This window comes from Monodon monoceros, unplaced genomic scaffold, assembly GCF_005190385.1.
Source record: "Monodon monoceros isolate NGI ecotype Baffin Bay Population unplaced genomic scaffold, NGI_Narwhal_1 Super_Scaffold_12, whole genome shotgun sequence".
NCBI classification, from domain to species: Eukaryota; Metazoa; Chordata; class Mammalia; order Artiodactyla; family Monodontidae; genus Monodon; species Monodon monoceros.
The window spans coordinates 165,820,716-165,845,506 of record NW_021703768.1 but is presented as its reverse complement, the minus strand read 5'-3'; the positions used below and the strand labels follow the sequence as shown (position 1 = coordinate 165,845,506).

The 24,791-nt window shown below is 42.3% G+C and overlaps 2 protein-coding genes across 2 annotated transcripts; both read left to right on the top strand.

Moving 5' to 3' along the window:
- Positions 1 to 381: 381 nt before the first annotated feature.
- Positions 382 to 9,438, top strand: LOC114892223 (ETS domain-containing protein Elk-4-like). The gene is given in 7 exon segments (XM_029216879.1): positions 382 to 758; positions 2,973 to 3,067; positions 3,717 to 3,870; positions 8,102 to 8,452; positions 8,454 to 9,079; positions 9,082 to 9,376; positions 9,378 to 9,438. Coding segments are annotated over 7 exon segments (1,959 nt in total).
- A 711-nt stretch (positions 9,439 to 10,149) lies between these two features.
- On the top strand, positions 10,150 to 22,414 carry LOC114892354 (zinc finger protein 709-like). The gene is made up of 4 exons (XM_029217163.1): positions 10,150 to 10,525; positions 17,882 to 18,008; positions 18,214 to 18,274; positions 18,948 to 22,414. Exons 1-4 carry the CDS (start codon positions 10,523 to 10,525, stop codon positions 20,422 to 20,424), a joined length of 1,668 nt encoding a protein of 555 aa, XP_029072996.1. The 5' UTR covers positions 10,150 to 10,522; the 3' UTR covers positions 20,425 to 22,414.
- The last annotated feature ends 2,377 nt before the right edge of the window (positions 22,415 to 24,791 follow it).

Genomic DNA, 24,791 nt, shown 5'->3' with positions numbered 1-24,791 from the left:
AACATAGTTCCAGGCGGTTAATCTCTGATTTCCTCTCATGTAAAACATCCACAGGCAAAAAATATATCTTTAAAAAGAACCATCCACGGCTCTGTGGAGGAATGATAAACAATACTGCGTACTTCAAAATGCACCACGGAGGACAAATATTGGTAATGAAGTTATGAACTGGAGAGGGGAAGATGGCATTTGGGAACGTGGGGAAAGATCTGGAAATTTAGGCATTTACTGCCTGCTCTGGGAAGAGCTGGGGTGCAAGAACAGGGTCGTGGATTTGTGACCCTGTTCCTCAAACATTCGGAAAAGTGAGGGGAAGAAGAGTCCCCACCCCCGCCAGGGAGAAAGAAGGGACTGCGGACCCCACAGATCACAGCTCCACCTATGCATGAAGCCCTGACACCGAGTCCCCGGTTGTCCAGTGATCACCCTCCCCGTGGACACCACACAATCTGGAGTAGACACGGTCGCAGCAGTGAGCGGAGAGGCCGCCCTGGGTCCCGACTGCCGGCCGCGCCCCGGGTGGACTCTGGTCTGCAGACTCCGGAGTTGACCGTGGGGAGGCCCGGGTCCCACCACGGCCAGTTCCAACTGGTCCTTCCGCCCCCGTCTTCCAACACCCGTCTCCCCAACTCACCATTTCCCAGTTTCTCTGGTTCTGCGCTGTCCACCTCACGACTCTCGTGGCAAGTGCACGTCACAGCAACAGACGTTGCCGCTGAGCCACTTGAGGACTTTAAGGGCAGAAATTACGCACCGAGGTCGAGGCCCGACTGAAGAGCAACAGAGCACGCAGACCACTCGCCCCACGTAGTCATTGGAGCGTCGCCCACACGTCTGTAACCAGTGACTCCCCTGATTGGACAGTTTGCAAGGCCCCGCCCTCCCGTGCCTGAGTGACAGCAAGCGGGAGGTCAGTTCTCAGAGCGGAGCTGGTACTGGCCGTGGGCGGGAACTGTCCCTCCACCGACACTGCATTGAACCATGAGGCCAAGAGGCCCTCACGGAACTGTGCCACTTGTTCACAAACACGGACACTTACAAGTGATCTCCCCATATGTAATAATGAGTCTGGCTCCATTTTGATCTTTGATCATTTCCTGTGGGACCTCAGGGGCACTTGGTTCTGGTGGGAGGATGAACCCCACCATCTAGACCAGGCCCCTGGGCCTCTCAGATGCTAGGTAACATCATAGTGAATGGCGAAGAGACCTCTTCCAGAACTGTGGCATCTAGAAAGGGACTGAGGGGGTGGGTGCCCCCTCCTGCAGGCAGGCTGTGCCAGAGGGCTCAGGTTGCACTCTGCCGTCATGTCTCAAATCTCAGTAGACATGCTGAGCTCATGGGGGGCTGTTTCCAGGACCCAAGCCACAACGAGCAGCTGCGTGGAGGGTCAGATGGTCACGTCCTAGGACAGCTTATATTTCCAGGACAGCCTAGTACCTGGTGGAAATTACAGCTTCAATGGCATAAAGTGTGGGCTAAGACGGGGCAGTTTCTTGAATAGAAACAAAATTGGTAAACAAGGAATATGTTGCCTTCAAACATCATAACAACCTAGGAGATGCTGTGGGTGCTGAGAAGGACGATCTTTCTTCATGGTGTCAGGGAGGGAATTTACCAAATAATTTTTAGAAACTTAACCATGGTGTCAGGGCCTCACAGTATGTGTGAGCTAATGGCCCATCCACTTTTCATGAGTTCCCTTTTTCAATATCTCTATGTCCCGAATGAATGTTAAATAAACTTCCTCAAAGAGATGTCATTAATATAATGTTATACCTCTGCTCATGGAGCCTGGTGGATGCAGGTCAGACTATGCCTGCAGAGACTGTGTGCAGTGGCAATGGTACTGAGGTTACTGGAGGGTAACCAGTAAAGGTGTTCATGTCCCTTTAGAGGTGAAGGCTATCTGCAGCTGACAGGCTGTGGAAACAGGCACTGAACAGAAAAGACTTAGCCAACTCCATCCAATCCTAGGACAGCAGGATATTTACCACTTGCTGATTGGATGGAGTTCGTACTTTCCATAATGTTGGAAACTAAAAAATAGGTGCGTATTTGATGTAACCACAGCCTCAAGTTTGCAGTAATCCATTGTGAGGTGTCATTCATTTTTCCAGGTTTAAGAATAGGTGAAATTGGCTGTTAAAAGGAGAAGTACCTTTACTTCTCCTTTTAAGAGGGGATAATCACCTCTTCACTAAATAACTTTTGTATAATGTTTTCCAATCCTTCAAGGCTCTGTTTAACTCACCTTGGGCCATGTTACATAATTTACTTGGAGGATAAGGTCTGTGGGGTCCCATTCTGTGAAGCCAATTTGGAAGTGGCAAAGATTTAATTTAATTTTAATTTTTGAATCATTGGTTCAGAGTTTTCCTATACTTTAGGACAATGCTTGCTATGACCGCGAGGAATTTAGGCAAGAGAAGAGCTGGCTGATAGTTAAGGTGAGACATGCCTATTTGCTTCCTATCTTATATTCAGTAATTCCCCTAAGATTACCGGGGGTACCTTCCTTAGATTTAGTAGGATCCCAATATGACTGTAATTTGAGAACTGGTATTGATTAGTTGCATGAAGGTTTGTGAATTAGTGCATTACAGCAGATGGCAAAATTAATTCAGAACCTGTTGTAGAGGCCCCAGAAACCAAACAGTACCCCTTTATCTTTTTTGTTGTATAAATTCTTTTAGTATATTTTGGATTTCCAATGGGTCAAATTGCAGGCCTTTCCCTTTTTTTTTTTTTTTTTTTGATTCCCTCTCTCTTGTTTGTTTTTTGTGTCACTGGGTATACCTTGGGGGAGGGGTGTCCTTCTACCCTGGTATTTATATATTTTTCTCCTCTAGAGGGCCTCATATCAACACCACCGGGATTAGAAGCTTTCCCCATGACAATTGGTTGCTTTATAGAATTTAAGGACCCCAGGCTTAAGTCAGGTTTGAACTAATCCCTTTGCTGTTCCACAGGGGTGCCATGAGTGTTGTCCCCAATATAACTTGGACTGTCAGGATCTTAGCTGCAGTAGAGGCAGGGGCAGTAGCAACAGAAGAACTTGGTCCTGGTGAGTCTCTGTATAAGGAGTATGGACTTGGCCTGCCATCTAATGGCTGCCGTTCCCCTCCCTTCTCTTTCTCATTTATTTTTTTAAAATTTATTTATTTTATTTATTTTTGGCTGTGTTGGGTCTTCATTGCTGTGCACGGGCTTTCTCTAGCTGCGGCAAGCGGGGGCTACTCTTTGTTGCAGTGCACAGGCTTCTCATTGCAGTGGTTTCTCTTGTTGTGGAGCATGGGCTCTAGGCGCTCGGGCTTCAGTAGTTGTGGCGCGTGGGCTCAGTAGTTGTGGCTCGCAGGCTCTAGAGCACAGGCTCAGTAGTTGTGGCGCACAGGCTTAGTTGCTCCGCGGCACGTGGGATCTTCCCAGACCAGAGCTCGAACCCATGTCCCCTGCATTGGCAGGCAGATTCTTAACCACTGCACCACCAGGGAAGCCCCTCTTTCTCATTTTAAATGACAGCTGTTTCGGGAACAAGGACCTGATGGGCTCACCTCTTGCACAGGGTATAGTCCCTCTCTCCCACCACCTCCAGGGTACGCTGGGACTAACCCAGCCTCTGTCACAGTTTCTCTCTAACACACAGATATACACTGGCACAGACATCAACCCAGGATTCCTTCAAGAGCCCCAACCCCATATTCCTGCTCCCAAAGGCTTAGGAATTCTTGAAACTTTCAACACTGGTCAGCTGATCATAGAACTGAGTCCTGGTGGGGTTAACAATGGAACAGGGCAGCACAGCTCACAGCACAAGCTCCCTAGCACCCAGCAGCCCACAGTGCCGGCCGCCATCAGACAGCAGAGCAGGTGAGCGAGTCACAGCAAGAGAAGACAGACAGACCCATGAGTGGTGGTCATGTCTGAACATGCCGCTTACGGCACCAACTGTTATGGTTATCTGCAGAGGTGTGGTTCCCATGTTGAGACTGATGCTGGTATATCATACACACACACACACACACACACACACACACACACACACACACACAGGGTAGGATGAGGCTTATGACACAATTGGAGTCTCAGAAGAGAGCAGGAACCGCCTCTCAAGCAGCTCTGAAATGGCTTCAGCAAGCAAGGAAAGGATCCTGGCCTGGGTTTTTATCATGGCTAGGGGGTGTTAAAGAAAAAATATTCAATGACACTTGCCAAAGAGGGTAAAGCAAATTTTACCCAGAACCACTGTGACAGGTATAGAGACCACTGCAATGGGATTTCACAGGGTGTGAAAAATGAGTTTGGGCTCAACACTGAATACAGTATGGGCGAGTGGGAATTCATGGCCAGAGGTCAAGGTGGGGATGGAATATTAAAAGAAATAGTCAGGAGTTAGGGGGTTCTGACTAAACGGATCTAACAGGATTGTACTGAAGACATGCCAGGGTGATCACACATCACTTGAGGGGTGATGAAAGTGGGGAAATGCGATCAGATATGGGGGGTAGGGGGATTCTGGTTCAACTGACAAAGCAGGGTTCTTACTAAAAATGGATTTACAAAGAACTACACAAACAGGCCTAGGAGGTTCAGGAGCCTGTTAATCAGGCTCAAACTTTAATAGTTTGAGCAAGGAAAAAATCTTTGAGGGGGGGTGAGGGCAGGGAAAGAGTTCTGCTTGTGCAGTTGGTATCTGAAGCCAGTGCCAGAGGAGGGAGCCCCAGGACTTTCTTAACAGCTTGTCCAGGTGGGGACACAAGGGGAAGAGGGAGAGATGGGTGGGGGGGGTGGGGGGATTGGGGTGGTAAGCTGTCAGCAAACATCAACTTTGCAGATTCCAAGTACTCATTACAAAGACAAAGGTGGGCAACAAATATATGCATTCCCAATTGCCTGTTCTTATATAAAAAAACACAGGAGGCTCAATAAATAATCAAAAGTGTATGTTGGGGGTGGCTGGAGTAACAGTGCTGAAGGAAACCAGGGTATGTTGGTGGTGAGTTACAATTTAGAAATAGAATTTCCTATCTTACAGAGTTACTTTGAAATAAACAGAAAAATTTATATATACAATGATTTACTATTTACTGATATTTCTCACCCTTTGTATATAAAAAACCATTCTAAGATTTAATTCCTTTAAACACAATTACTAAAGTATAAACCATAAATTTTTCAGGAAAGGAAAAATTTCAAATCTCTGCTAACTAAAATGACAAGGTACATCTTGGCTTATCCTTCCACTCTATCTTTCATGGGGGTTATTTTCAGGAATAAGTAGAATATTATAATGCAGTAGAGGCTTGGGTTTAGCTCCTTAAACGTAGCAGGATTTTCAAAGATTTACATAAGCTTTGAATAGTTTTCCTCACATCAATTAAAAAAGGAAATCAATTGCTCTAGCCTTTTAAATTTCAATGTTCCCTAGGGACATGCATATACAAACATTGATCTGAAAATCAAACATGTACCTGAAAACTTAAACATTCATCTCACATCTTGAGGTTCTCTTGCCTAAAAGGAACAAAAATTCTATTTAGTTACACAATTTTCTTGCCTTGCTGACATCATTTCTCTCAATCAACCTAGATTTTTAAGCCCCCCCAAACCAAAAATGTTATTTCTCACACTGGGAATTAATTATATAGTACTAAGGGAAACTAGAGCCAAATGGCTGCACTATTCAATGGATAAAAGAATCCAAAGAAGGAAACACAAATATTGGAATCAGTACAGATAAGTAGCCAGCAACCCACAGGACAAAAGGAGCCACGTTCAGAAAGTTTAACACACGCTAGGCTCTCCTGGTTGAGACAGAACCGCTGGACCAGGTCGGTCCCTGGTGGAGGAGGGTAGGGGCCAGCTGAGCAGCCACAGGAATAAACTCTCTCCCTCCTCTCTCTGGGTAATAATGGAACCACTCCCTTTCTCAGAATTCCATTCCCACAGTGAGAAAACTCAGCAGGACTCAGTTTAAGGCTGTGACTAAAATAAGCTCCCAAATGCATAAGCTCTAACCCAGGACACAGTACTTGGAGACACTGACCTCAGGCCTCTGCTCCCAGGCACACTGCTACTGACCACCACTGATTTTTTTTTTAATTTATTATTATTATTATTTTTGCGGTACGAGGGCCTCTCACTGTTGTGGCCTCTCCCGCTGCGGAGCACAGGCTCCAGGCGCGCAGGCTCAGCGGCCATGGCTCACGGGCCCAGCCGCTTCGCGGCATGTGGGATCTTCCCGGACCGGGGCATGAACCCGTGTCCCCTGCATCAGCAGGCGGACTCTCAACCACTGCGCCACCAGGGAAGCCCCTGTTTTGTTTTTTTAAACTAGATTCTTTACATTTATCTGAATAGAAGATAGCCAATCTGGAAGTAGAAATAATTTTACATCTTCCTAACCAATCTTTAGGTGTTTTATTGCCTTTTCTTGTATAACGGTTTTGGCTAAAATCTCCAGTACATTCTCAAGTAGAAGTGGCAAGACCAGATATCCTTGTTGTGTTCCTTATCTTCAGGTGAAAGCATCCAACCGTCCATCATTAAAAATATTAGCTTTAGGGACTTGCCTGGTGGCGCAGTGGTTAAGAATCTTCCTGCCAATGCAGGGGACATGGGTTCAAGCCCTGGTCTGGGAAGATCCCACATGCTGCAGAGTAACTAAGCCCATGTGCCACAACTACTGAGCCTGTGCTCTAGAGCCCGCACGCCACAACTACTGAAGCCCACGCGCCTAGCAACAAGAGAAGCCACAGCAAGAAGCCCGCAACCAAGAGTAGTTCCCACTGGCTTCAACTAGAGAAAGCCCGCGCACATCAACGAAGACCCAATGCAGCCAAAAATAAATAAATTAAATAAATAAATTTAAAAAAAGAAAACATGCTCATTAGCACTATTGACAGAATAAGGTGTTTCCTATGCAATTAAGACTTATGTGAATATAAAGTAGAAGAGAATCGGAGAATATTCCCAAGCAGTAAAGTCTGAATAGTTTCCTGTTGGACACAAAAGGCCTTACAGAAAAATCTAAATCCCAATGGATTGTTCATATGGATCTTATAAAGACATCAGTGGAAAGCTACACCTCTATGAAAATGGAGTCAAATAAATCATTGGTGGGTTTGAGAATACTCTTTTTTTTTTTTTTTTTTTGCGGTACGCGGGCCTCTCACTGCTGTGGCCTCTCCTGTTATGGAGCACAGGCTCCCGACACGCAAGCTCAGCGGCCATGGCTCACGGGCCCAGCCGCTCCGCGGCGTGTGGGATCCTCCCGGACCGGGGCACGAACCCATGTCCCCTGCATCGGCAGGCGGACTCTCAACCACGCACCACCAGGTAAGCCCCTGAGAATACTCTTAATCAGGAAAGCAAAGAATCTGAAAAATAAGCTGGAAGATGGTGTCCTTGACTCTGATGTATCTGTCTCTATCTGTATGATGGCTCAGAAATCTGACTAACGCCTTCTTCACATCAGCTTTCCAAATCTCATGCAAAAGAGGCTATTGGTGAATTCTACCATGGAACCATAAAGGGGATGAATTCTGGAATACCTAGTTCCTGATTTAACCTTCAGGGAGGATATCTCCAACTCTACATTTTATGGTCCTATCACATCCCTCTTCTTATATCAAAGTCTGCCTCAGTAAATGAAGATGTCACTTTTGATCACTTGTATTTCCACCACATAATACACCTTAAACACTGTTTCAGGATCTGCTTTCTTGTGTAAGTAAATAGAGGGTAGCAATATAGAAAGTCCTGCTTTCCTTGATTATTAGTAAAGATTCACCATAAAGATAAAATATGGATATGGTTCATCTTCAGTTTTGTAACCATTACAAGTTATATATATATATGATGTGGGCTTGAGTATTGACATTGTTAACTGAGATTGAGACTTCCAACTGATATGGCCTACAAATATTTGTGATGCTGTTTTTTTGTGTGTTTAATGTCATTTAAGAGGATATTCATTTTCTTAAATAAATTAAAGTCTTATATCTGGCTCCACCACGGGGGTGTCAGTGGCTGCCTCACTGTCCTTGAGTTCTCAATGTTAGGAGGTGGCCGGTGGAGAGAAGCATGATGTTTGAGGCAGAGACCCTGAGGCAGCCTCGAAAGTGGCCTCCTTCATTGCTGTTAACAATGCCATCACCCTGTGGCAGTTCCTCCTTCAGCTCCTAAAGGAGCCTCAGAACGATCACATGATCTGCTGGACTTCTAATGATGGGGAGTTCAAGCATTTGCAGGCAGAAGAGGTGGCTCGTCTCTGAGGGATTCAAAAGAACAAGCTTAACATGAATTATGACAAACACAGCCAATCCCTCAGATACTATTATATGAAGAATATCATTGAAAACGTGAGGGGTCAGAAGTTTGTGTACAAGTTTGTCTCGCACCCAGAGATTTTGAATACGGTTCCTATGCCAGTGGGCAGGCTTGAGGGAGACTGAAGCTTTACGCATCAGTGAAGTCAGCAGCGAGAGATCCATAGATGAGGAGAATGGAGGGAAAAAGAAGCCACCGCAGCCTGGTGCCAAGACCCCTAGCTGCAGTGACTACAGACACTCTGGCTTATATTCTTCATTTACCCTTAAATCTTTGAACTCCTCCAATAGGAAGCTTTTCAAATCTATAAAGGTTGAGAATCCAGCTGAGAAATTTGCAGAGAAAAAAATCCCCTCTGTTATCAAATTTGTAACACCTTCCAAAAAGCCACCAGCAGAAACTCTTGCTGCCGTCAATTCAACTGACCCAAGTATTTCTCCATCTTCCAAGGAAACTATCCAAGCGTTGGAGAGTTTATATTCCCCCAAACTGCCTTCCCTAGAAACACCAACTTCTGCATCCAGCACAACTGCTGCTTTTACCACCACACCTCCTATTTCGTCCGTTTGCCGTTTTCAGGAACCTCCTAGAACACCTTCACTACCGCTGAGTTCCAACCCAGACATGGACCCAGACATGGACGCAGACATGGACGCAGACAGGGAATTAGTGGCTTCTCAGCCAATGGAAATTCCAGATAACTTGTCACTGGAGTCTAAAGACCAGGATTCAGCTTTGCCAGAAAAGGACAAAATAATTCATCAAGGTCCAAGAAACCCAAAGGGTTAGAGCTGGCACCAACCCTCATGATCACAAGTAGTGATACAAGCCCACCGATAATATTAAGCCCATCTCTCCCTAGAGCTTTTCTTAGGCCAGCACTATTTTCACAGACACCCATCTTACTGTCTTGGAGCCCCTTGCTCTCCAGTATCTACTTTTGGAGTATTCTCAGCCCTGTTGCTCCCCTAAGTCCAGCCAGACTTCAAGGTGCTAAAACACTTTTCAAGTTTCCTTCTGTGCTGAACAGTCATGGTCTGTTCACTGTCTAGCCTGGATGGACCTTCCACCCCTGGCCCATTTTCCCCAGATCTACAGAAAAAATAACTTATGCACTTGTGGAATGAGAGAATCAAGGAATAAAGAAACAGACAGACATCGAACAAGAATACTTTTAAAGTGCGCAATTGATACTTCCACAATGATAATAGTCTATTGTGATTTCTGCCATTTCCCATTAAAATGCTTATTTAGGAGTCCCTCAAAAAAATAAAAAGATTCACTCTCTTCCTACATTTCAATTATACTATACAGTATAAGTGTATCAGATCATCATGTTGTCATCGTTAAATGCAGTTTTATTAGTCAGTTATCCCTCAGTACAGCTGCGGGTAGGGGGCAGGAAGAGTTTCCAGGTACACTCCAATGTTAAGTACAACTTACTGTTTTTCTTGTATCAGTGAAGATGGGAATACAATTGCCTTATATATATTATAGCTGTTGACATTTCAAAGTTTTATAGGCACACAGGGAACACTAATCTAAAATAAATTTCCTTCTAGTGTAAAATGTACAGCTGAGAAGTTAATGCACACACCTCACAGCTTGTGGTTTGACTGAGATTTGTCCTGGCACCCAGCTAGGACTGAGTGATTCAGACCTCCTACCAAAGCCAAGTGCTCTGGGATTATTCAGCTTAAGTACCTGAGTGGGGATGGGGAGGGATGGGTGGAAGGCTCAGCGCTGTCAAGACGCAAAGATGAAACTGGAGCCAGCCTCTTTATTACAAACGGTGAGTTCACATCTAAGTGTCTGCCTTTCTTAACAAGAAGCACGGTTCCATGCCAGGGAATCCCAGGCCAGGAAAAAGTTCTGTTACAAACTTTAAGTGCCAGGCGAGGACAGATTCAATCCCAGCGGCGCTAAGTGATTCAGCTGAGTCAGGCTTCCTCCCGCAGGTTGTCACTCAGGCACGAGGGGGCGGGGTATTGGAAATCTGTCCAACCGGGATGACGCTGAGGCAGGTGGGTGGGGCGATGCTCTGCACCGGCGTGGACGTCATTTCTTTCTCCAATTGCGCCTAGAGCCGCTGGCTGTGTGCGGTTGACTACCCCTGGAGAGCCCTCCATGTCACGTATCTGCACGGGTCTTTGGAGTCGTTAGGAAGGACTCAGACTCAGGAAACCTCGAAATGGTGAGTGTGGTGCCCCAGGCTGCGGCCGCCGCGGAGGGACTGGTCGAAACCGGCCGAAGACGGCCATCTTTTCGACACGGCCTCCTAGCGCTCCACGCCGTAGTCTACGGATACGCGGGGCCTGCGGCGCCGCTCGTACCTCTGTCCCCTCCGGCTCGCAGCGTGGGGATTGGCCCGGCAGCCCAATCGTCCTGCCCTGTCAGGACCCCAGGCGTCCTGTTCTGTCACTTCGTGCAGGAACTTCCGCCCCGGCGTCTCTCCGCGCGGCTCGCGCCAGCAGCCCCTCTTCCTTCTCTCCCGGATTGTGCGGTGAACTCGGGCGCCGTCTTCAGGTGACAATCGTGACTCGTTCTCCAGGATTCGGTCCTGGGATTATCTGTTCCCTGACGGGTCCCAGCCCCTCCTTGCTGCCCAGGGGGCACCCGTTTTCCTCTGAGTTTTCCAAATGTTTGGGAAGCAAAGTCTCAAATCAAAGACCCCGGCCCAGCAGAGTAACTCTTTGTAGGGCTTGTAGTAAATCATTACATTTCCATGTTATTCCTCGTCTTCACAACGTCAGTTTCCCCTCTCCGATTCACATCGTCTGTCAACTGTTCATCTTCCGTGGTCCATTTCATACAAACCCAATATTTTAATTGTTTTTACTATTTGCGCAGAGTCGTGGATTGCATTGGGAAGGGGGGCGGTCTGTGTATATTTTACAGGAGCGGGAAGCCAAGAATAACTACTTGGAAGTAGGTGTATGAAATTCTCCTCCCCGTTTTTTTTCTGGGAAGAGACATCCTATGGGAAGTCCTTTTGTCGAGGTTTTTTATGAAACTTTTCTGGACGATCTGTGCTATGAGCACTGCCCGTCCCTGGGTTAGTCCCCTTCAAAAGATTTATTCACTTATTTAAGTTTTTCTTTTCAATAGTCTAAAATGTATTTAATTAATAGAGCTTGAAAGACCATGTAAAATATTTCCAAAGAGGTAAGAGAGTTGAATTTCAGGGGGAAAAAAATTTTCAGTATTACATTCCAGTTGTTAAGAATTTTTGTTTCACTTTTTTAATTCCCTGAGTAAGGTGAGTTCTTTTGGAGTCTCCTTTACTGTTGGTTGATTTCAAATGAAATGTCAGGATTTAGACTTGGAGACAAAAAGTATTCAAGTGTGATTACTTACGTACTAATTAAACTTGCCTTGGAAATAATAAATGACTGACATATTTTTCCTGAAAGGAATAGATCACTTGGGGTTTTCTGGGTGAATTAATAAAAGTGGCTGAGAATTTTCTTCTCTCATTTCCACATACACACTGGGTTTGAGTGATTTTGCTGAATTGTCCAAACAGGGTTTCTGTATTTAAATGATCACTGGTGCTTACCGTATTTAAAGACTTGTTCTACTGTCACCACACTAATTTTAAGACATTTCCATCACATTTCCACCAAAATGAACCTCATGTCCATTAGCAGTACCTTTCCCTTCTCATCCCGAGGCCTAGGAAATCACTAATCTATTTTCTGATTCTATATATTTGCCTTTCTGGGTATCTTACATAAAATATCAGTAGTGGTTGAGAGCGCCTGTAGTGGGGAGCAGAGCCTGAAATCAGTATCTTCAAACTAAGGCCCCCTTTGAGCCTTTACAGGGAAGTGGATCTTCCTGGACATCCTCCTCCTGCCCAATCCTACCTGCTCACACCCACCAATGGTAGTCCTTATACTGTGAGAAGCTGCAGAGCCCTGAAATCTGGGGGTGCAAGTTCACAAGGGTGTAGGGATGTTGCCCTTTCAGGGTGGTACTTGTGATTTCCTTTAGCCTAGGCATTTTTTTTTTTTTTTTTTTTTTTTTGCGGTACTCGGGCCTCTCACTGTTGTGGCCTCTCTTGTTGCGGAGCACAGGCTCCGGACGCGCAGGCTCAGCGGCTATGGCTCACGGGCCCAGCCGCTCTGCGGCATGTGGCATCTTCCCGGACCGGGGCATGAACCCGTGTCCCCTGCATTGGCTGGCGGACTCTCAACCACTGCGCCACCAGGAAAGCCCTAGCCTAGGCATTTTAAATGTTATATTTGAGTGGTCCCTCCATGATAATAGGTGCACTCAGAGTGTAATTTGTGCCCATTGAGAAGTCTGTGAGGATGAGGTGTTCTGTCTCGTGGACAAAGGGTTTATGAATATGGGAGTCCATTTGGATCAGAACCTTAACCTGAATCAGGCTTAGAGTTTCCTGACTTGTGATAATGGAAGCCTGGGGTAGGGAGAGCTTCCCTGCTTACAGGACTGGGGAGGGTTTGTGGAGCTCCCAGAGTTTATTCCTGTGGCTGCCCAGGTGTCCCTGCCCTCAGTGAGGGACTGACTGTTTACAGGAGTTTTATCTCAACCGGGCTTATCTAGACTCTCAAGTCTGTAAAGATGTTCAACTTTCTGAATATGGGCTTCCGAATTGTACGGACACAGTCTGCTTGTATGTTTTGATTCCAATATTTGTGTTTCTTTTCTTGGATTCCTTTATCCATTCAAGATTACAGCCCTTTGATTCTATTTTCCATTAACACTTGGGCTTTTAAAATCTATGTTGATTAACAAATACCATCTAAGGCAAGAAAATTGTGAGGTCAAGTAGGATTTTTGTTTCATTTAGACAAGAGAACCTCAAGACGTGAAATGGGTGCATTTAAGTTCTCAGGTGCTTTTCCATTTTTAGGTCAGTGTTTGTAAGTGCCTGTCCTTAGAGAACTTTAACAATTAAAAGTCCTCTAGTATTCCTAAAGCAAATGAATTTCTATTTTAATGGATGTGGGAGAAAAGAAGAAACAAATTCTATTTCAATTGATATGAGGAAAACACCTCAAAGTTTATGTCAATCTTTCAAATTCCTAGTCCATTTAAGGCTTAATTGCAAACCTAAAATACAGTGTAATATGCCACTTATTTCTGAAAATATCTCCAACGTTTACTGTAATGGAGAGAAAACCTATAATATCCTGTGTGCCTTTAGTTAGAAAGGGAGTTTTCATTTTTTTGTGGTTTACACTTTTATATCCATCACTGTTTAAAGGATCAAATCTTGCAGTGATTTTCTATATAGAATGGTTAAAATTAAATTCCTAAGGGAGGAAATTGAGACTCCCTGCCCACATGTTGCCCCACTTCTCTGCTCTTAATGCCAGCCACCCTCAGATAACCAGTTTTGATTAAGCCTTCATCATCTTTTTAGTGTTTTTTTATATAAAACAATCCAGTGCAAATGCCTGTTTTTCTTAAAGTTTTTATTCTAGTAATGATTATTTGGGACCCACATATTTGTTGTTTCACTACTGAAAGTTAAGCCTCACCCCCTACCTTTCCCCTCGTGCCTCTTACTTGGACAGGCTGATAAGAAAGTGTGGAGGCTCCTGCTCTGTGAGCTGCTGTTTGTTGGCGAGATTTTCCTGTGCCCTGTGCTGCCCTGTGTTGCACTGCTGACCCCACCAAGCCTGGGCTGTATACAGGGAGGATACTGAGTTGAAAGTTTCCGTCAGTTTTTTGTACTTTGGGAGCAGGAATATGAGAACGGGGCCCTCCTTCCAGTGGTCCTGGGTTGATGTCTGAGGTGGAACCTATCTGTGTTTAGAGTGAAGGTGTGACTGAGGCTGGGTTTGCCCAGACATTAGTGTTGAGGGGAGGACTGGGGGAGTAGGAGGATGATTACCCTGTGAATGAGGTGAGCCCAAAAGACAGTCACTACTTTCAAAAGAGCCGTTATTTCAGCGAAAGTGAAAGAGAAGAGACAGGGAAAGGCAGCCTGTAAGTGGTGAGATTCCAGAAGGCTCACCAAAACTTTTAAGTAACTCTGAGGCTGTTGCCCCTGCATCTGTTGCAACAAAGATCCTTAGCCTCTCGGTTACGGCTGACAACACTCACCGTCTCAGCTTGGCACAGCAAAGGGATTTGTTCAAACCCAACTTGAACTCGGGTTTCTTAAGCTCCATAAGGCAATCAGTGTCATGAGGAGGCCTCTAGCCCTGCGAGCAGTGATGGGAGGCTCTCTGAGGAGGGCCTTAAGTTGGCCATAGGCTTCTGATGCAAGGCACTGTCCTAGGCCTCACATTAATATGCCATTAAAGCTGCAATTATCCCCCCATACTGGGATCTCTTACAAACAGAGGACTCCACTCAGGTGCCTATTATGGCTTTGGTACTGGAAACAGCACCCCAGGAGCTCAGCTCGGCCACTGACACCTACTTGTGATACGATGGAGCCAAACCTTGGCCGTTGGGCTTATGCTCCCTTGGAGAGATGACATTTCTTTCTTCAGTCCTTTGAAAGATGCTGTGGTGCTGTTGGAGCCACCCTCTCCAACACCTTGGTTCCCTGGGTAGCTGCCTGGGATTCACTGAATGCACAGCTCTGGGGAGTGAATAGACTAAAGATGACAGTACACCCTGGAATATGATGGAGCTCAGTGGAGAGTTGCTGCCCTTCATCCCTTAGTTGAGACAGCCTTGATGAAGAACCAAAACCAACTGTCGCCACACCTAACCAAACATCAGGCAGTCATCAGGATGAGTTGTAATGAGTCAGTGCTCTTTTTTTAAAATAGACTTCAGCTTTTTTTAGGTTTACTAGGAAGCTGATCAGAAATTACAGAGAGTTCCCAAATAACGCCTCGGCATCCACACAGTAGTCATTATTCTTTAAATCTTGTGTGACTGGTCCATTTGTTACAATTGCTCAACCAATACTGATGCATTAAAGTGGGCAGGTGACATTAGCGTTGACTTTTTGTGTTGCATAATGTATGGATTTTGCAAATGTATAATAACATGTATTAATCATTTCTGCACATATAGTGTAATTTTACTTTCCTAAACCTCCTCTCTGCTTCAGAGATTGATTCATCTCTTCCTCTAATCCCGAAATCCTCCAGAACCAAAGATCATTTTCCTGTCTCATGCTTTTGTCTTTTCCAGAATGTCATATACTTGGAATCATGTAGTATATAGCTTTGTCAGATTGGGTTCTTTCACTTAGCAATATACTTTTATGCTTCCTCCATGTGTTTTCATAGCTCTACCTCATTTCTTTTCATTAGTGAACAGTATTTCATCGTATGGCTATACCGCTCATTATTTATTTGACTCTTGAAAGATATCTTGCTTACCTCTGACTTATGCCAGTTATGAATAAAGCCCCTACAGGTATTCGTGTATGGGTTTCATGTGAACCTAAGAGCTATAAGAGTTGAAGTCATTTGGACAGATAGCAAGGAGTGTGATTGCTGGATCTTACTCAGTATGTAGTGTTTTGAAAGAAAGCTCCTGTCTTCCACTGTAGGGCTACCAAATTCCATTTCCCCCAGCAATGAATGAGGATTTTCTTCACCTGTTCACCAATATTTGTTGTTCTGAGTGTTTTGCATTTTAGCCGTTAAATAAGTGTGTAGTGATATCTCATTGTTTCATTTGCAATTTCCCATTGATATTTGACGTTGAGCACATTTTCATATTTCCTGTTTCCCTTCTGTATGTCTTCTTTGGGAAGCTGTTTGTTAGATATTCGGCCAATTTTTCATTGGTGGTTTGTCTTCTTACTTTGACAATAATACTTTAGATATTTTGAATACCAGTCATTTATCATGTATGTGTTTTGTAAGGATTTTCTCCTATTCTGTGATTTTCACTCTCTTTACACTTTCTCTTGAAAGAGGCATTTTTCATTTTAATGAAGTGAAATTATACTTTTTTTTCCCTTTTATAAATCTTGTGATTGTTGTTATATTTGATAATTTGTTACCAAACCCAAGGTGACCTAGATTTTGTTCTGTGATATTTTCCAAGAGTTTATGACTTTTGCATTTTACATTTTTCTCTCTAGCTTCTTACAGTGTATTCTCTTTGTTTTTCCCCTAGTTTGAATATGATATACTTTGATCTCCATTTCTGTGTTTTCATGTTTTCTGTTCACTGAGCTTCGTGAACCTATAGGTATTGTCTGTCATTAATTTTAGAAAACTCTTTGTTACTTACATGTTCTATTTCTTTCTTTTCCTTTAGTTAATTTCATTATGTGTATCTTAAGTTTTGTGTTAAAGAAGGGCATGCCAGGCTTCATAAATATTGTGTTGTATCTTTTAGTTCTTTTTGGTCTTTTTGTTAGACTCTTGTGAATCAGATTCTTTTGGGTATAGGCGTTAAGAACTGAATATTTGGGTCATATTTAAAAAACATCTTTTCTTTTTTCCAGTTTTAGGACAGTGGTTTGCCTTTGAAGTCAGTGCTCTTATGTCTCTGGGAGGACTTGTTTATTTCAAGCTTTTAAATTCTCTTCTTGTGAGATTAAGAATCACAGCTTCTAAATTCATAAATCCCAGAACTAGATTTTCACCTGGCAGTAGCCAGTGTGGCTGCATGCCCAACACTTGTAGCTGAAATTGCAGAATGGAGACTTTATGTTGTGTTGGAGAAAACCACTGATGAAACCTATACATATTTTCTAATCATGGGAAAATTCACCATCACACTATTATGGACCTCAGTGAACCCCCTTGCAAACTGTAGCTCTTAAACTGTTCCTTAAGGACAGTAAGGCCCAGGGTATACTGTTAGGGTGTGATGAGAAGAGTTTTTCTGGCATGTAATTGCACTGTGTTCTAAAATTTGGCTGGAAGCAGCCCTGAGGCACATGAGTATAGGGATTTTGTGGTCTAATATAATATTGCTTCTTCCTCGTGAGTGAGCTCTAAGTTTCAAATATTCTAGCTGCATCAAATTATATATAGAGAGAAAGGAAAAATAGAGTCTTTGCTAATTGTTACACAAGTAGAAGGCAATGGTTCCCCAGAAGAATATATTCAGGCGTCTGCATCTGATTTCTTTTAAGGCCTGGAGGACTTTGGGAGAATGTGGCTAGCTGGGATTTGTTAAAAGTTCGATTTCTCCAGGCACCTGGACTCTGATGTTAGATGATGGGACTAGGAAAAAGCTTCCAGTTCTTGACAGTGTTTCTATTCATTGAAGCCTCATGAGTCTTGATCCTCTCTGCCTTATGAAATGCTGTAAATGGAGCATCATAGGAAGAAGATGAATTTTTTTCACAAGAAATTGATGTTCTTAAAATGATATTTGTTTTATTTCTACAGTATTTCTGTCATTTCCCTGCATTCTCTGGGCTCTGCCATTGTGATATAAGTGATAATGTGTAAATAATTTTCATTTCTTCATGATGCTGCTAAATTATTGAGGAAGTGTGGAGAGTAAGTTTCTCATGATCAAGTCATAGAATAACTTTGTAAATAACAGAATCATACGTAAACTTCCTATAAATGAAGTGTGGATGTCTAGTTCTGTCAATCTCATGCGTCTCGGTGTACACATATTTTCGGTATTTTAGGACTCAGTGACCATAGAGGATGTGGCTGTGGACTTCACACTGGAGGAGTGGGCTTTATTGGGTCCTTCACAGAGGAAACTCTACAGAGATGTGATGCAGGAAACCTTAAGGAATCTGGCTGCAGTCGGTAAGAATGAAGAAATTCCCTAACTTTGTCAATTAGAGAAGAAGTATTTCTTACCTGTCAATATTGTTCCAAGATGTGGAACGTGGCAAGGGAAGACATTGGTAAAGAAACTAGAAATGGTCAGAGCTCATCCTGGACCTAGAATCTAATAATTTTTCTATAATTTATAGTACTTTGGGATCATTTTTCTGGGTCTGCATTTCAGGAGCAAAACGGGAATATCATGACATTGAAGATCAGTACAAAAACCAGGGGAGAAAATTAAGGTGAGTCACACTTAAAATACAAAGCACTGTCTCGTGAGAATTGCAGTAACATTATGAAAAATTTAAAAGAAGCAACATAATAAATAACCTCGCCTTCAAATTGAGGTTTTTTTTTAATTTTTTTTTGGCTGTGTTGGGTCTTCATTGCTATGTGCAGGCTTTCTCTAGTTGCAGCGAATAGGGGCTACTCTTGGTTGCGCTGCGCGGGCTTCTCACTGTGGTGGCTTCTCTTGTTGCAGAGCACGGGCTCTAGGCTCACGGGCTTCAGTAGTTGTGGAACCTGGGCTTAGTTGCTGCACGGCGTGTGGGATCTTCCCAGGCCAGCGCTTGAACCTGTGTCCCCTGCATTGGGAGGTGGATTCTTAACCACTGCACCACCAGGGAAGCCCCAAATTGAGTTATTCTTAGAAAATGTTTCCCAAAAATATTTTCTTAAATGGGATATAAATATTTAGTTTTTGCAAAATAGTTCACTTGCAGTCATTAACAATAAAACCTATACTTGAATATCACTTTTTAATAGAAAGTGTGAAGTCCCATTGAGAACATTCAGTATATTCAATTTCTAACAGTTCACACATGATAGAAAACCAGTTCCTATAATTCATAATAAATATAATAAATGTAAAATGATTAATGAAGAAGTCATTAATAATATTCTCATTTATTACAGAACTTTTATGGTAGAGAGATTGTGTAAAAGTAAAGACATTAGTTTATGTGGAGAAAATTTCAAGCTTATTCCAACTATCAATCTGAACAAGAAAACTCCTGGATTAAAACCATGTGAATGCAGTGCATGTGGAACAGTCTTCATGGATCATTCATCCCTTAATAGACACATGAGATGTCACATTGAACACAAAACACGAGAGTATCAAAAATACGGTGTAAAGCCATATAAATGTAAAGAATGTGGGAAAGCATTCATTTATCCTGGTTCTCTTCGAATGCATGAAAGGAGTCACACTGGAGAGAAACCCTATGAATGTAAGCAATGTGGAAAAGCATTTCCATATGAGAAATCGTTCCGAACACATAAAAGAATTCACAGTGGAGAGAAACCCTATGAATGCAAGCAATGTGGTAAAAGATTCAGTGCTCAAAAACGTTTCCAAATACATGAAAGTAATCACACTGGGAAAAAACCATATGAATGTAAGGAATGTGGGAAGGCCTTCACGTGGGAAACAAGCTTTCGACAACACATGGTAACACACACTGGAGATGGATTTTATAAATGTAAGAAATGTGAGAAAGCATTCATTTATCCCAGTTGTCTTCGAATGCATGAAAGGAGTCACAACGGAGAGAAACCCTATCAATGTAAACAATGTGGAAAAGCCTTTAAAAGTCCTGAAACTATTCAAATACATGAAAGAATTCACAGAGGAGAGAAACCCTATGAATGTAAGCAGTGTGGTAAAGCCTTTAATTATTTCAGTTCCTTCCAAATACACAAAAGAAATCACACAGGAGAGACACTGTATGTATGTAAAACATGTTCTAAAGTACTGAGTACTGCCAGTTCTCTTCGAAATCATGAAAGAATCCACACTGGAGAAAAGCCCTATAAGTGTAAAGAATGTGGGAAAGCCTTCACATGGCAAAAAACCTTTCGAAAACATATGATAACACACACTAGAGATGGACCTTATAAATGTAAAAAATGTGAGAGAGTATTCATTAATCCCAGTTCTCTTAAAATACATGAAAGGATTCACAGTGGAGAGAAACCGTATCAATGTAAACAATGTGGCAAAGCCTTTAGTTACTACTGTTCCTTACGAGTACACAGAAGAACTCACACTGGAGAGAAACCCTATGTATGTAAACAATGTGGAAAAGCCTTTAGTTGTAATGAAAGCCTTCAAACACATGAAAGAATTCACACAGGAGAGAAACCATATCAATGTAAACACTGTGAGAAAGCCTACAGATACCACAGTTCTCTTCGAACCCATGAAAGGAGTCACACTGGAGAGAAACCTTATCAATGTAAACAATGTGGTAAATGTTTTAGTTCAAAAAAAGGTTTCAAAGTTCATGAAAGAACCCATACTGGAGAAAAACCCTATGAATGTAAAATATGTGGGAAAACCTTCCATTCCACTTATGTTCAAGTGCATGAAAGAATTCACACTGGATAGAAAACCTATCAATGTCAGGAATGTGGGAAGGCCTTCATTTATCTCTCAATCATTTGAAGACACGTGAGACTGCACACTGCATAGAAAACATATAAAGTGTGGAGAATGGGAAAGGCTTCTCTGATCTCAGTAGTTTAAAAGGATGAAAGGATTCCCTAGATAAAACTGCATTTGTAAACAGCCTGGGTAACAACTTCAGTTGGCCAACATCATGTATGAGAATTCCCATGAAGAAGAAGTATAAATGTAAATAACATGAGATAACTTAATGGAAAGTACTCCATGCCTAATGTTCCAGAAAACCTTCAATATGAAAGTTTTTTTAAAAGTTTTATAAATAAGTTGTGTTTAGTAAGGATCTTTCTTCAAGTGTATCCTTGAACAGTGGATTTCTCCTAATTTTAGAAATGAATATTAATGTGAGGTAATTGTGTACATTGTCTTTCAACAATAGTACATAAGATTTAAAGGTAGTGATTTTTCCTTTAATCAGATAATGATTATTTTTCTTTCCATTTTAACCGTGTTGGATCCATGGGTGAACTTAAGTGTATTTCTTTTTTTTCATTTTTTTTTTTTTTTTTTGGCTGTGCCATGTGTCATGTGGGATCTTAGTCCCCTTACCAGTGATCGAACCTGCACCCCCTGCAGTGGGAGCACAGAGTCTTAACCACTGGATTGCCAGGGAAGTCCGCAAGTGCATTTCTAATATGCAGTTAGTCTTAAATTTTTATAATGTTCTATTCATTCTCAGTTAATGAGCCATTGCAAAATGGCAGTTTGGTATTTGTTGGGTTATGCCTAGTAGCTTTGTGTGGCAGTTCCTGGATATTCATAATCTATTATATATAGTACTCTTTTCACTGAGAAAGGTACTTTTTGGTGGTGGTGAGTATAGGAACCTTTTTTCATTTTCCATTATACTAAACACTTGGAATAAATTTTATGTATGGGAAGGATGTCAGAAAGTATAGTTTCATGTAAATTATGCTTTGTATTTCCTTCTGACTGGTATTTGGTGAATAAACTATGAGACTTGTGCTAATACAAAAAATCTATAGAGTTGGAGATATCTTGCCTGTGAGTAATATTAAGATCTAGACTTTCCATAATCCATCCCCTTTTTCGTTCCATATCAGCATTCACCAATAGCTCACCTGTGTGTGATTTAAAAGCAGGTACAAAGAAGATATTCTTCAGATACTGGAATCCCCACATTGGGAGAGAGGCAGATTCATAGGAGCTTCAATGACACCATCTTCCAGCTTATTTTTCAGACTCTGTCCTTATAGTCAAGAGTATTGTTAACACCACCAACAAATGTTTGATTTCCATTTTTATGGATATATAGTTTCCCCTGCTGTCTTCATACCTTCCACATCAGAGATGCATCAGAGTTTGAATTTTTTCTGTAAGGCCTCTTGTGTCCACTGTCAAAGTATTCCAGTGTTTTATGGTTGGGAATATTCTCTGATTCCACTCTTCTCTGGATTATATCTTCATAATGTCTAATTTGTGTAGGAAACACTTTGTGCTGTTAATAGTGCTAGTGAGTATGTATTCCTGACTCACCATAGCATTCACAATGGTGCCACCAAAAAGAATGACATGGGAGTTTGTTTCTCTGCTGCGTTGTACAGTGGCTTCCTTGACCCATTGTTTACATGTGAGAATAAGCACCTTCCGTCAGGAAGATGGTGGGTTTTTCCTGTTAATTGTGGCTGAATATAACCCCTCAATATGTTTTTTATTTTATTTTATATAATTAAAACTGAATTTTTTTGTTAAAGTTTTTGTAGTCGTTTCAAATATTTTACCAACTCTTTGATGCTTTCGTTAGCTAACACATGTTGTTTTTCATTTCCTCAAAGAATATATTGAAGTACCCATTTTATAAATATTCAGAAAAACTTGCAGTTTTCTTCATTTGATCATTATACAATATGAGTCTGTGAATTTTTATCCTGTGAATAGAAGGTCAACTACTTTATCCTCAGGCCATTTTCTTATTTTTAGCTACAGTTTTGTCATGGATCTAATTTCTTACTCATCTGCAAAAGTTTAATCTTGGGTTTTTTTCAGTGCTGTCTTGTCAGTGACCACAAGATCATACCTCTAGTCAAATACTGGGGCAAAATGAATTCAATTAAGAATTATTACAGTCAGGCTTCCCTGGTGGGGCAGTGGTTAAGAATCCGCCTGCCAATTCAGGGGACGTGGGTTCGAGCCCTGGCCTGGGAAGATCCAACATCCCGTGGAGCACCTAAGCCTGTGCACCACAACTACTGAGCCTGTGCTCTAGAGCCCATGAGCCACAACTACTGAGCCCACACGCCTAGAGCCCTGCTCAGCAATAAGAGAAGCCCACACACCACAATGAAGAGTAGCCCTGCTTGCCGCAACTAGAGAAAGCCTGCACGCAGCAAGGAAGACCCAACGCAGCCAAAAATAAATTAAAAAAAAAAAATATGTACATATACAACTGAATCACTTTGTTGTACAGCAGAAATTAACACAATATTGTAAATCAACTATACAATAAAAATTATAAAAAAGACTGATTACAAATCCTATAAGACTGTGGTGTGTAACAGTAACGGTGTTCAAAAGGACTTCTTATAGGAATTTTACTTGTGTTAGAGGATTTGATTACTGTTCAAGGTAGCAAGAAGTATTGAATGCTTTTAGGCGGTTAACTTTATTTTATCATTGGTGATCATAAATCATTTTCTTGAAAGCAAGAACATTCTCATGGAGCTAAACTTAATTGCTAAGAAACTTTATTCAATTATGTTAGAAGAGGGGGCTGTTGGTCATTTTTATGATTTTTTATTTTATCTTTTATCACTATTAGAGACAGGTTATAAAATACATAGATTCACTTCTTAGTATGCTAGGTAATATTTCTATAATCTCTTTTGTGATATAACCAAGGCCTATAAATTTAGGCAAATTGTGAGACAATAAAAAGCTAGCAAGAGAGAAAGATAGGACTGCTATGCCAGTGAACCCTTCTGAAGGACTATACTCTTTTCTTTAGACATTAATTTTATTGAACTACAGTTGATTTACAATGTTGTATTAACTTCTGCTGTACAGCAAAGTGATTCAGTTATATATACATATATATATATTTATTTATATTTATATTTTTTTCAGTTTATTACAGTTTATAATAGGATGTTGAATACAGTACCCTGTGCTGTAAAGTAAGACCTTGTTGTTTATCTGTTCTATGTATAATACTTTGCATCTGCTAATTCCAAACTCCCAGTTCATCCCTCCACCATTTCCTCTCCCCCTTGGCAACCATAAGTCTATTCTCTGTGTGTGAGTCTGTTTCTGTTCCATAGATAAGTTCATTTGTGTCATATTTTAGATTCCACATGTAAGTGATAGCATTTGGTATTTGTCTTTCTCTCCCTGACTTAACTTCACTTAGTGTGATAATCTCTAGGTTCATCCATGTTGTGCAAATGGCATTATTTCATTCTTTTTTATGGCCAAGTAGTAGTCCATTGTATATATTAACCACATCTTCTTTATCCATTCACCTGTCAATGGACATTTAAGCTGATTCCATCTCTTGGCTATTGTGAATAGTGCTGCTGTGAGCATAGGGATGGATGTATCTTTTTAATTTATTTATTTTTGGCTGCATTGGGTCTTTGTTGCTGCGTGCAGGCTTTCTCTAGTTGTGGCGAGTGGGGGCTACTCTTCATGGTGATGCACAGGCTTCTCATCGCAGTGGCTTCTCTTGTTGCAGAGCACGGGCTCTAGTTGCACAGGCTTCAGTAGTTGTGGCACGTGGGCTCAGTAGTTGTGGCTCACGGGCTTAGTTGCTCCGCAGCATGTGGGATCTTACCAGACCAGGGCTTGAACCCATGTCCCCTGCATTGGCAGGCGGATTCTTAACCACTGTGCCACCAGGGAAGCCCCAGATGTATCTTTTAGAATTGTAGTTTTCTCCAGATATTAGTCTAGGAGTGGGATTGCAGGATCATATAATCTGTATGTTCTTTTTTTAAAATATATTTATTTGGTTGTACCAGGTCTTAGTTGCGGCAGGCGGGCTCCTTAGTTGCGCTCACAGACTCCTTAGTTGTGGCATGCATGTGGGATATAGTTCCCTGACCAGGGATCGAACCTGGGCCCCCTGCATTGGGAGCATGGAGTCTTTATCCACTGCGCCACCAGGGAAGTCACTCATCTACATATTCTTAATTCAATACACCAGCTCTGGCTTCTCACTACAGGGGGAACAGGTTTTATTAAACTAATGCAAGCACTTGAGATTTCCCTGGTGGCGCAATGGTTGGGACTCTGCACTTCCAATTCAAGGGGCCTGAGTCCAATCCCTGGTCAGG

What these genes read in the sequence shown, in the direction of transcription:
- LOC114892354 (XM_029217163.1), top strand. An exon ending in AAGGAATCTGGCTGCAGTCG is followed by an intron (nt 18,009 to 18,213) that starts GTAAGAATGAAG and finishes TCTGCATTTCAG; the next exon opens with GAGCAAAACGGGAATATCAT. An exon ending in AACCAGGGGAGAAAATTAAG is followed by an intron (nt 18,275 to 18,947) that starts GTGAGTCACACT and finishes CATTTATTACAG; the next exon opens with AACTTTTATGGTAGAGAGAT.